Raw genomic sequence first — 13,329 nt, 5'->3', positions numbered from 1 at the left:
TCACCAGTGGAGAACGGCTGAAGGCAAAAAAGATTCCCATAAAACAAGCAAACAGCAAAGGAAAGGTCATATATTACACATTTATTATTTGTGCGTTATCAGGTGGAACAATCCGATACGCTTTTCATCTGCAGTATTGAAAAGATGTATTTCAAAAGTCTTCCTGCATTCATCCTGACAACACAATGGAAAGAATGGCTGTGTCTGATTGGCTGCTTTCGCAACCTCCCGGCTTGGGTATTTAACCCCCTCGACTTGTCGGGAGGCTGCTCAGAGCGCAGGCGGAGCAGGGAGGGGAGGTTTTACGCACAGCTAAGCACGGTGTGAACTCTGAACGCCAGGAGCTCACACAAACAGCATCGGGCCAATCAGAGGAATATTGATCTAAAACGTTGAGTTTGAGCACATCATAACAGCGCGGTCCGGTAAGTCGGGTTAAGCTGGTATTAATGTAATAATTAACATTTGATTCAATTTAAATATGGAGAGGCAACAACAAATGTATGTTATGTTATACTAGACTCAAATCTATCTATCTATCTATCTATCTATCTATCTATCTATCTATCTATCTATCTATCTGCAGTTTTGTGTATTTATTAACTGCTCTTGTGCGTCTGCTACTGCATTCTCCGGGCTTTTTGAAGTTTGCACTTTGCATGCCAAATATGTTTTGTTGCCATGTCATAGAGTTTTATATTTACTGCTTTGAACCCCATTCAGTCCTTTGTGCCGGACTTGGTGAATGCTTTAACCTACTTTCAGCCTGTCCTCTGATGCTCCTGCATGATCGTGTAGTTTTCGGACAGCTGCAGAGCTGAAAACGAGCGGCTTGTGCGCCGCATCACCAACTGATCTCAGGCTGCGACCTTTGTCGCTTCCAGAACCTGCAAGCGCGCAGGCTTTGTCTTTAAAATGTGTGGCATGAATGCATCACAACACCATCAAAAGAGTAAAGCTTTGAAGAGCTTTTCCTTCTTGCTAGACAGGATTTATTTGATCTTTTCACCCTGGAGATCCTGCAGGGCACTGTCGGAGAAACATTTAACACTTTAATAGTGATTTTTTTTAAAAGGAGGCTGTTTAACTATTACCTAAATTCAGGTTCGGTGGATTTGGAAACATTTGGAAGCATTGGTTTTTATCCCCTCACAGCCATGTAAAACGGCACTGTGATGATGTGCACAGGATTTTAGACATTGCGCTTCTAAACAGCAGTGACAACGTGACGAAGTTCAACAAATATTCCCATAAACTTTACTTATGCGGGATTTGTTTGCTCGGTTATACAAGCTCCCAAGCTTTTTGTCTAAAAATACAGTTTTCAGGTTTATGCGCACTGTGTTCTCACTTTAAATAAAATGCATAACTTTCAGCGGCTGTATTCTGCCGCAGGGAATCCTTTCAGTCATAAAGGCATGCGAAGCTTTATCTGATTGTTGCACTTTTATTGCCAACTAATTATCTAGCCAGCGCTATAAAATTATTGATAAAATGAAGCCACCTCCTTTCCACAGCTTGGGATGAAAACCACATGTTGCTTTCAACAGTCCCATCTATTGTGTGCTGCTCGGATAATTCAGAATGTGAAGATCGCAAGAAAATGAAGACAGTTTGATGTCATTTCCTCACATCATGGACATCCTGGAAATTTATGCTGAGGATAAATGCTTCCTAAAATCTTCCTGCCATCTCTTACTTTGAGGTCACTCTCATGACTTCTGCCCTCTCCTTCATTGTAGCTCAGATACCCCCCTCCTTCATTCTGGCTCTCCCTTTCCTGTGCATTCCTCCCTATTTTATTGTCCTTCCAAACTGTACGGTAAGTCAAGTTGTCAGTTTTCTCCTGTCCTGGCCTCTTGTGTCTTCCTGCATTTCATTGTTTTTTAAAAACACAGTTTTAAACACTTCTCTGCGCTCCCACCTTCAGCCCCCACGCACAGGCATACACTATCTGACCACCGCAATATCCCTTCCACTGCCGCTCAGCTGGTTGCCAACGTTCCCCCTCCCTCTCTCTCAACCTCTTCAGATGTGGAGCCAGCAGAGCTAAAGGTTGGAGATGGTCTCTAAAGCCAAATCTATTAGATTAAGAGGATCGGGCCAGTTAAAACTCAGGTTTCCAATTAAATCAGACAATTCTGCTCTAACATAGCCTAATGAGCTGCCATGTTACACAACACAAAGGCATCATTCACATGACCGAGACATACGTTTGGACGATGGCCACATTTTTCAAAACTGATTTCTTGTGATATGTGTGTGACCCATGTGATTTTCTGTCTTTGTCTGTGAGAACAGAACCAACTAGTGTTTTTCAGTCAAATGCATTTATGAATAGCAGTTGTCTTTGAGCGAGTGTGTGTGTGTGTGCATGCGCTCAAGCGTATGTTGCTTCTTTTAGTGCATCTGCATTAAATTTTGCAAATGCAAGTGTATTCTGACATGATTATTTAAAAGTGACCCTGTCTGTCTGCAAATTGTTGCCTTTCCAAACCATCATGTCAAAGAGGTTTGCTCATCTGCGCCAAGATGAAGATTGTACCCATGTGTGTGTGAGTGTGTCTGTGTGGTGTGTGAGCGTGTGTGTACGTCTTCACCCCGATAGCGTGTCTCTATAGACGCGGTTGTATTCGTCAATCAGCCCATTTATCCCTCCATGCTCCTGGCCATTCGGAGGGTGTGTGTGTGTGGTGGGGGGGCATGATTCTTGAGAGGGCTCATAGCCAAGTTAGAGTCCTCTATGAGTGAAAGAAAGATGTCAGAGCGCACAGGACACACAAACACTGTTTTCATCAATATTTCATCCCTCCTACTCCCTTTGTTCACCAGCCTTTATTTTACAGCTTCTTTTTCATCGCACAAAAACGCTGCTTTGATGATGTGTTTAATATACGTCCACATGTACTCAGTTAAATATATTGTGACGCCTGTTGATTCAAGAGCAAATTGTTTACTCAGGATTGTGCTTGAAATGTTTGCTTTGTTTTATAATTACTTAGACCTCAGGATCAAGCGACAATAGGCTGGCTCATTGGTGTGGGGATGATTTTGCTCTTAGTTGATCCATGAACATACTGCAGGGGTCGCTGAGATTGTTAAACAGGTTTCTTTTTTTAAAATTTCTTCAAAAATTTTTTTTTTTACCATAAACCAAAGCACAGGAGAAATTTAAATTTGCACCTGGTGATGTTGGTCATGCTCAGAGGGGCATGATTACCTGTAGTAAACTTTTTAATAATCCATTCAGTAGTTATTTTTATAATTATTTTGTACAGAACTGTAAATGTGAACCCCAAGTTGAAAAATCACAGGATCAGCAACAAGTACATATTTTATAGGGTAAACAAAAACACAGACGTGCTTTTGGCGTTCTAGATGAATCAAAAGTCATCCTCTTCAAACCATAAATATCTTTTTATGCGGCCTGAGAATCTAACATTTGTTAGAAATACTTTAGTCCAAAGCGGTGAACTCACCATCGTTGCTGGTTTTCACCTCAGCATGCATCCTGGAAGGCTTGTCTTCATTTCACACATGCAGCAATTTTTCTGTTTTGATGGTTGAACTATTTTCTCTGCAGGACAACTTGGACTCAGACGTTGCCAGCTGTGGAGCAAGGCCCAGTGGGTGGATGCGTGTGTGTGCCTTAAGTGTGTGTTTTCTTACTTCTGTGCACCTTTGGGTGAGGCTTCTGTGAAGATGAGGGCCATCACACTGCTGTGTCTTCTGATGGTTGCGGAGGCTGCAGCCTCCAGGTTTGTCCGTGACTCCCAAAGTGGGCTTGAAGCTTTAGAACCCGCCAACAACAACGCATCAGTTGTTCTTCCACCCTCGCAGCCGGGCCGACCACGGAGCTCGCACCCCCCCATGTGCATAAAACCCACGGAGATCAAGCAAGCCTTCAAATATGTGAACACCATCATATCCTGCCTGATCTTTGTCGTGGGAATCATTGGCAACTCAACACTGCTCAGGATCATATATAAGAACAAATGTATGAGAAATGGACCCAATGTACTCATTGGCAGCTTGGCACTGGGAGACCTGTTATATATTGTCATCGCCATCCCCATCAATGTGTACAAGGTAACCAGATTTATACTATGTGTCTTTATGATTCTTTTCATAGTTTAACATAGACTGTACATAAAAGATGGACATAGCTACATTACCCACTGGTTGCTGGATTACCCCTCTGCCAGCTTTGAGTATGTTTGTCTGTTGTTTTTTGTGGCTTCATTATGGAGTTTGTCACTTTTATGTGACCTCTGTCTCTCAGGTCTTTAATTCAGAAACTGTTTGCTCTGTTAAAATCACACAGTTATATCTTTGAATAAAATTCAATTCACTGTTAATACAAGTGAAAGTTTCGCATTACAAAGTCTTCATTAAACAATTTAGCCGACTTACACAATATGTAAAAACTTAATATTGATTCAGTTTATTACCAAAGCTGAGGATGCATCTCATTTAGTATTACTTCAAGCTAAAGCAGTTTACATTGCCTAAAATGTAAACCTGATAAATAAATCAGGTTTATTTATTGCTTTGTAAGATTTGATGTTGCAGACTTGTCTACCTAAAACTTCAAGGGATTGTCAAACCCATAAAAAGGCAGATGTAAAGTGTTATGCTAGGTTTTTCATAGAAATGTCTTTATTCACTTGCACTATCCAATGGTCAGAGATTTTAGTGCAGCCAGACAATCCCAGCCTGCAAGAGCTTATAAAACCAAAAAACAATATTCGAAACTTTTTTGTGGGAGTATTAAGATGCATTTCAACAGCATGACTTAATGAAGAAACATTTAGAGTGCGAAGGCTTTACAACCTCTGATAGATTAGCGAATAGTACAGATTGCTGTGAGCAGCTGAAAAATATAAAGTCCCTTCTGATATTCAGATCTGTGGCCATAATTTGTTGTTACACACGCTGTCCTGACCCTGAGCAGAACTTATTACCCCTGGGAGATGGACTTGGCAGTCACGAGGAACATGCTGTTGTTGCTTTTGGCATTAGAAGCTGTATTAATGAAAGAAGACACGAGGAAAGAAGGACCCCTAAATGGACCTCAAAGAGGTCTGCCCGCATGTTTACACAGGTGAACTTCTTACATTTACAAAACTCTCTCCTCTCCGTCTCTTTTTCCTGCAGCTGTTAGCCGAGGACTGGCCATTTGGCGTGTACGTCTGTAAGCTGATGCCGTTCATCCAGAAAGCGTCGGTGGGAATCACCGTCCTCAGCTTGTGCGCACTCAGTATCGACCGGTGAGTACACCACTACTCCACACACATACATAGACACTGACAAGTGTTAGTATTAAAAGCAGCTAATGGATGTTTCTGTTTATAGCTACCATGCAGTGACATCATGGAGCAGGGTGAAAGGGATGGGAATCCCACTGTGGAAAGCTGTGGAGGTGACACTGATCTGGCTGCTTGCTGTGGTGCTGGCAGTTCCCGAGGCGCTCGCATTCGACATGTTGGAGATACCATACAGAGGCACCAAGCTGAGGGTTTGCCTGTTGCATCCAGAACAGACCACAAGCTTTATGAAGGTAACCACCAGATTGTCACAGTCAAGTCAAAATTTACAGCATCACAAGGTAGAGGTCACCAGTAGGAGGTGGAAAAACTGCACAAGTACTTTTTATATAAACGTATTAAGGTCATAAGATGTTAGTTGTTGCAAAGGTGTCCTTTGCTACCTTCGGTTTCCTAATTTCCATCACTGTGCACAGAAATTAACAAGATATTGTTAAACTCTTCTACAGTAAATACAGAACTACATTTTGGCCTATACTCTTATTTCTGCAACATGATCACGTTGTCCACCATGTTAATTTAGGATGTCAGCTTGATAGCATTCTATAAAAATCACTTAAACACTGGGCTAACAGCTGGCAATGATGACATTCTCATTAAAATGCAGGACACTTAACACAATAAATAACATACAAGCTCTTCCTCCCCTCACCCCCAGCCAGTAACAGCAGATGGCTCCCTGAGCCTGGTTCTGCTGGAGGTTTCTTCCTGTTAACGGGAGTTTTTTCATCCCACTGTCACCAAGTGCTTTGCTCATAGGAGGTCATGTGATTGTTGGATAGTTTTCTCTGTATTATTGTAGGATCTTTATCTTACAATATAAGGAGCCTTGAGACAACTATTGTTGCGATTTGGTACTAGTGTTTTGCTATAAACAGAATAAATTTGAGATATGCTAAACTAAGGGTGTCATAACATTATAATTTATACCATCAGTTTGCAAAACAGATGCTAAATAGCCTGAGAAATACGAAGTGTAGAAACAACAACATGTCTCAGGCATTTTACCTTCAGTACGAAAAAACTGTTGTAAATCGAAGAAATGCATCAGCACAGCTCCATGTGTTGATCACAGAACATCAGTTTGCCCGGAGAAGTCGTGTGTAATGTTTGTTGGCAAGAATGTGGTAAGAGTTATTCACATAATTTTAAACTCATCAAATCACACGACGACCCCTCTGCACATAGGTGAAACTGCTGCAGCTGATCGGAGAGGAAATGTTTAAATGTTTGATGCTGCGGTCAAAGGTTCAGATTTTTCCTTTAATTTGTCTGCCGTCTGAACCTCTGCCTTAGCTGAGGAAATATGAAAACCAGCAACATGGAAAAACTCCAAACAGCTGGATACTTACATCTTTCTGAGATATATGATCTAAACAACTTCAGTTTTGCAGAGAGGAGTTATGTATCAATTCAAAATGTTTGATAGGGATTATTAAACTTTCCCACAAACACATGGTCAAAGTTATCCAGCGTGTTGATTTGGATCTGTTAGGATTGGGCTGAGGGGGAATAAACCCCTTGGATTCTATACAGCTTGCACCTGATGTTACTTTCGAGTGAAAATGTCAACAGAATGGTTCTCTTCAAAGTAAAGCGCCTGGACAGCAATGATACAATTAGAGTGTTTCTTTAATCAGGCTCCTTTTATCACTCTGCCAGTAAGGTATTAGTGAAAGCAAAGAAATGCAATACAACACACTGCAGGCAAAACATGTCAAATTACTTTTTCACAGTTCATTGATAAAGCCACGCAGCAGGATCAAAATCACAAAGATATTTTGTTTCTTTTAAATCTGAAGGAAGGAACCACAGAGTTCAGTGGAAACAAAGTGGGAAGCTGGCTTTTAATGTGTCGCCATCGGTGAAAGGATTTGAATTATCTTATAAACCTACAATGTCAGCTTTGATCAATAGTCAGATTTAAGCTGATTATTGCTATGAATCAAGGTACTGTTTATTAGTCATAAGCCACTCCTCATTTCTTTGCAATCTCCAGGAAACCAGAGTTTCTGTTATTTTTTTTTTTAGGTCTTTTAAAGTTTTTATTTAGTTTGGACATCGCCTGCATCATCACACATTTTTAGTCCGGTCCTTGTGCCTAAACATTTAGAGGATCTTTTTTTCCCTTTGTTTTTTCCTTTGTTAAACTGCTTAACAACAATCTATGAGGGATGAGTAAATGTTGTCTACACATAACAGACAACTTGGCAAAAAACCCAGTTTAAATTGTATCGTTAGGCACTTTATTCAATGCAGCCTGTCATAAAAACAACATTATTTGTTCTCATTTCTTGAGCTGAATTAAAAAAGAAAAAAACAGAAAAACACAGCAAAGTTTTTGAAGCCAAATAATGTTTGCATTAAAATAATATTCTACACCATCAAGGTGTTTCCCAAAAACATGTTTTGGTGCAAAAGAAGTGGCAGGCCTAAAAAAATGTCAGAGGAATCGTATCTGAAAATTATGTCCTTAAGAAATAAGAAAGTCATCATCAGCATGTATGTAAAAGTTCAGTGTCTGCAGCATCTGTAAAACACCGTGGAGGCTCTGTCATGTTTTGGCTTTCAAGGTTGTTGCAATTTTACAAACTCGTATTTTTCCTTGTATGTTGTATTTCCATGTATGTTTTCACCTATTTCCACTTTTCCTAGGAAAACAAAAAAACAAACAAACAAAAAAACAGAGGGGTGGCTCAAGACTTTTGCACAGTACTGTAAAATATAATACACACAATTTTATGTTGGTTTAACAAAGTAAATATTCAAGCTGAAATATCAGCAACAATATCAACATTATCCATATAAGCAAAGATTAGCAAAGATGCAGCTGATCCACCAAAGACGTACAACAGGCCAGGAAAACAGTGATTATGTTGATGACGCAGAGTTCTGGGAAACTTGTGGATCAAATGAGATACAAATGGACTTATGTACTTAGACCAAAGTTGCACTGTACCTGCCGCTTACAGGTTTAACATGACATTATCTTGAAAAATAGATATGTATTTTTTCCAGTACCCTTGTTTTGTTTTGTTTTCCCAGTTCTACAAGGAAGCGAAGGACTGGTGGCTGTTTGGCTTCTATTTCTGTTTCCCTCTGGTCTGCACGGGAATCTTCTACACTCTCATGTCCTGTGAGATGCTCAGCCGCAAAAAAGGCATGCGCATCGCACTCAATGACCACATGAAGCAGGTAGAGATGCAGATGACAGCCATGCTGGGAACCATTACACTGATTGGCTTATGCAATGGCAATGTCTGCTATAATTTACAAGAATCACTTCTTCTCAGAGAGTACTGGTCACTCAAACTAATGACTAAATTCACTGGCACAGTGGATCTTTATATTAGTTTGTCAAATACAGCTAACCAATGACAGCAAAAACTTTCTTTCTGTACACCACACATTACAGTAACCTGTGAATTGTGATTAGATCAAGAGCTGGGTATGGTCACCTTACTGTTCCTCTGATTTCTTTGTGTGCGTGTGCTGCAGAGGAGGGAAGTAGCAAAGACAGTGTTCTGCCTGGTGTTGATTTTTGCTTTCTGCTGGCTGCCCCTTCATCTCAGCCGTATTCTGAAGAAAACAGTCTATGAGGAGGATGACCCCGACCGCTGTGAGCTGCTCAGGTAGGCACGAAGATAGCCAGTGCCATTGTTCTCCATTCTGAACCTTCCTGTAGTCTTGCATGTAAACCTTGGCTTTTTTATCTGTCAGTTTCCTGTTAGTGATGGATTACATTGGAATCAACATGGCCTCCATAAACTCCTGCATTAACCCGATTGCCCTCTACTTTGTCAGCCAAAAGTTTAAAAACTGTTTCCAGGTATGCAATAAAATTACAAATGTGGTTTTACTAGAAAACCTATTTGTCAAAAGTCTAAACCTTATATATTTTTTTGCTGTTTCGTAGTCTTGCCTGTGTTGCTGGTGTTACAGAACATCTCATCTGGATGACCAAGGACGCTGGAAGGGCTCATGCCACGGTAACGGACTAGACCGCTCCAGCTCCCGTTCCAGTCAGAAATACACAAGCTCTTCATAAATGCAAACACACAGACACACTAATTGCACACCTCCTCCTGTACACACCAGTGCTCCCATCAGGGACAAACAGCAGTCTCAGTGCCGACAAACTGGCCTTCAGATCAGAGTCAGAAGGGGAACCTGGAGTCACTTCTACAGGACTCGCCGCCGACTGAAAGACTCAAAGATCAACCCCAAAATGCTGATGAAATAATGGAAGTGTGCCTCCTCAGGCTGTAATAGTAAATGCAAAAGCTTTGATGAAACCGATGCTACATAAACACGTTCATATTCCTACGCTGAGGCCTCTCTAGAGGACAACTCGGTGACACTAAAAATGCATTTATACAGAATGTTTATTCAAACCACTATGTAAATGTATGTACAGTATTATTTACATATAGAGTGCAAACTTACCATCATATTTAGCCTTAGTACTTTGTGTAGCTATGAATAAGCACTGAAAAACACTACCTGTTGAAGCTTTATTACCTCACGGGGAAAGCTAGAGGGAAACTGTGACCCTTAGTAATTTTACAATGTAGCTTCTATTTTTCTAAGAAAACAACACAAAGCACACGAAGAGCTTGTGTTACCTAAAGACGTGAGGTGTCCACATGTTATTATTGCCAAATATTTCACCTCTATCGGAGAGCAGTAATGTTTCTGTGGCTGGAAATTAGTCTGAAAATGCTTTATGAGAGCTGTTTAGGTAATACATTTCTGAGCCATGTAAAAGCTTTTTGGAAGGAAAAAGAAATTTGCTGGATAAGCTGTATGTAAGTGAATGATTTTAAAACTCACATAACAAGGGAAGGTTAAAAAGTTCCACAACACAGCCCATAAAAACCTGAGGTCAGACATGACTTAAATGAGGCATCATGGACCTGTAACTTGTGCAGAGAGCAACCATCGACTTTTGTTTCAAACAGACTCAGCTTTTATGTTGAGGATCGTTACTAGGAATGACAGCTGGGTGCTCAGACCCAGAGACCAAACGGGAAATTGCAGTGGAAGAGCTTGCAGCTTTGAATGAGGAGTGTGACCAGGAGCACACATATTCTTCTTATTATCATTATTATCTATTTTTTAAACAGTAAATAAGAGTCCCAGGGTCAGACAGTCGAAGCAGGGCTGGGCTGTAATGTCCTGAGTAGGGTTTTCGCGATACTAGAATTCCGACACTCAGGAAAATACTCAATACCTGATGCTATTTCTAACACCACAGATGAAAAAATGACAAAATAGGCATACTTCTTTTAAAATATTAGAACAATGCTGGTTCATGCAAAGGATTGAACCACAGCGCTGTTCATTTTCTGTGCTTCTGTTGACTTAGTCCCACGTTTTTGTTGCTGAACAGAGTTGAAGAGGTAGGCTGCCAGTGAGAAATAAAACTGGGTTTTTTTTACACAAACAACTGTGCCTTCGTGTTAAATTAACAGTCCATTAACTTTACAGACAGGCAGGACTGATAAAATCTGCTGCCTAGCTCCAAAATTACCGTTAATATTTCATTATTAGTCATAGCTGCTAGCTTAATGATAACAGACAACTAACGTGGGTTAGCTGCTAACAGTTAAATGGCTAATGCTAACATTTATGCCAGTCTGATTAATGTTTGTGTTAACTAAGTAATACTTAATGTGTTTGAAACAGGAGTTTTACTTACCTCTCAAACTTCCTCAGAAAGACAGGATAGAAGTCTTTTTTAAGATGCTTTGCCGAGTCTGTTGATGTGTTCAGCTGCTAGTGGGGGGAGGGGCCATGCTGCATGAATTTGTCTGTCTAGACTTCTGTGGTGAGTCTTTGTAGAGCCTGCAAAGTCACCTGTGTAACTGACCAATGTCATTGCCAGCATTTGTGTATGTGCGAGTGCATTACCTGTTAATTACCCCGTGGCTGTGTCTCTGTTTTATATGCCAGCCAACAGAAACAAACGAAACGCTTTTTGAAGAAAAATCTAATCTAATCTAATGTCATCTCACAATGAGAAGGATATAGGTAGCTGAAAGTAAAGTGAATACAAGCACTTAATAATCACATATAAATCTAATATAAAAACTCCCCCTCAGAAGGAACGCATTTATTCTGTATTCACAACATTGTCACTTGGGGAGAAAAAATTGCATGTTACAGTTCATTTTAAGAAAATGGGACAGTGCCAATATTAATAACACTCAGTCCAGTGATAAAGAAAATCCCAGGATGAACCCATTTTATGTAGCGTGCTAATTTCAGTACAGTGTTTCTAAGATGTGGTTAGAAACACTTTCACTGTTCTCAGTAATCGTGAAATGTGTGTATTCTGAGAATCCAGACAACGTGTTTGAGGCCATTTGGAAGACTGAAATAGAGCACACTGAAATATGTTTATCATTTTAACGTCTGGACACAACATCAATCAAGTCAGCTGATCATGCAGTATGTGACTCATTAAAATCTATTTCTTGCCATTTTGAGCCTGCTTTTAGCTGCGTCTAAGTGATTGTACAACTTTGTAAGTTTCCTTTGTAAGTGGGACCAACAAGCTGAGACATGTCGGTAATTTGACCTGGACGATCAAGTTAAATGTTTATATCCCCTTATGTCTGAAATCACATTTATATTAGTATGCAGTAATAAATATCATTTTATAGCACTTGTGTTGTTTGAGGGTTTTTGTTTGAGTCATTACAGGTCAGTAGAGATGCAGTCACTAATTGACACATTACAACATGTTACATAAAGTAGAAAACGGTGAACAAAACAACCCGTCTTCTCTGTCAATAACAGCTTGTAGAAGCTTAAATGTGATATTATAAACATAATGCTTTCTTTTTCTCAGAAGAAGCTGCATTTGGTTTGCATTTGATATCACAGATCATAAAATGGCAACTTGTGAAATGTCTTGACTTTACTGCTGACAAATAGAGAAGCTGATTCCAAGAGGCGGGTCTTGTGGTGATTTACTGTAGACCGAATGTGAGAAAAAGATCTTAAACAACTGTTCACATTACAGATCTCTTTAATCCCACAAAACTGGCTGTTGTCAAAAAACAACATAGCTCCTGAGGTCAAACGGAGACGGCGCTGCACTGGATTCCTGGAACAACTGAATTAAAGAATTTAAGCATAAAATCCTCTATTGGCACATTTACAAGGACTTTAAGGCAAATATTTAAAGATTAGAAAAATAATATTCACTTTATAGGACTTTCTGAGCTCCTACACCAGACACTTTGGAGAGTTCCAATATGTTCTACATAAACGTGGTATGGGCTGGAACTTCATCCTGCTTCTATTCAATTCTAAACTTCGTGACACTGACAAAACCACATCAAGACTCAAAATTATTGTTTGTTAAGAGAATTATATATTCTTAGCAATGCTTCAGTGTCCCAGTGCTGCTGTCAGCAAACACATGTCCAAGTAAACAGTATTTAAAGTTTGTGACCATGTTTCATGTGGTTCTCTGTCATTATATGAGTTTCGTCTATTTTGCATTTGGGCATGACTGGCACATTAAACTGGGATTTCGAATTAAATCATTTTGAAAACCACAGCAGTGGCATCAATGCATTATTTCTCTATTAGTCATCCCACGTTACAGTGGTTATTGAGCACTTGTCTTTCTATAATTCTGCATAAAAATGACCTTGAAGATTAAAAGTTAAAAAATTTTCATGAAATTCAGGAAAAAAAATTCAAAATTACACCTACATGGGATGGGGCAAAAGTTTAAGAATTTCTAGATTTAGTGGATAATTTAAAGGTAAAATTAGGAGACACATGTTATCAATCCATTGAATGAAAATTGGGCGTGGATGGTGGGTTTTTGAGGTTTTTAAGTGAACAACAACAACATGACTGGAACAACAGGGATCTATCAAAGGCTGATCTTTACAAAACACATTTGAGGGAGTGGATCGTAGTTGGTGTTGATGCTCATGCAGCTGGAAGAGGTTACAAAACCATCCCAGAAGAATTCGGA

The 13,329-nt window shown here is 39.9% G+C and overlaps 1 protein-coding gene across 1 annotated transcript; it reads left to right on the top strand.

Annotated features, from left to right (window-relative positions):
* The first annotated feature begins 284 nt into the window (after positions 1–284).
* On the top strand, positions 285–11,997 carry LOC102781896 (endothelin receptor type B-like). Its single transcript, XM_087848095.1, has 9 exons — positions 285–425; positions 3,584–4,089; positions 5,158–5,270; positions 5,356–5,560; positions 8,373–8,522; positions 8,826–8,959; positions 9,048–9,156; positions 9,244–9,316; positions 9,426–11,997. The coding sequence occupies exons 2-9, from the start codon at positions 3,703–3,705 to the stop codon at positions 9,530–9,532; spliced, it is 1,278 nt and encodes a 425-aa protein (XP_087704221.1). The 5' UTR covers positions 285–425; positions 3,584–3,702; the 3' UTR covers positions 9,533–11,997.
* Positions 11,998–13,329: the final 1,332 nt, after the last annotated feature.

Source organism: Neolamprologus brichardi, chromosome 2 (assembly GCF_056152115.1).
Source record: "Neolamprologus brichardi isolate AB-2024 chromosome 2, ASM5615211v1, whole genome shotgun sequence".
In the NCBI taxonomy this organism is placed as follows: domain Eukaryota; kingdom Metazoa; phylum Chordata; class Actinopteri; order Cichliformes; family Cichlidae; genus Neolamprologus; species Neolamprologus brichardi.
Note: the sequence above shows the minus strand (reverse complement) of the source record. Positions and strands in the feature narration are given on the sequence as shown.

What these genes read in the sequence shown, in the direction of transcription:
- LOC102781896 (XM_087848095.1), top strand. Translation starts at nt 3,703, where the DNA reads ATGAGGGCCATCACACTGCTGTGTCTTCTGATGGTTGCGGAGGCTGCA. An exon ending in TCCCCATCAATGTGTACAAG is followed by an intron (nt 4,090 to 5,157) that starts GTAACCAGATTT and finishes TTTTTCCTGCAG; the next exon opens with CTGTTAGCCGAGGACTGGCC. An exon ending in GACCGCTGTGAGCTGCTCAG is followed by an intron (nt 8,960 to 9,047) that starts GTAGGCACGAAG and finishes TTTATCTGTCAG; the next exon opens with TTTCCTGTTAGTGATGGATT.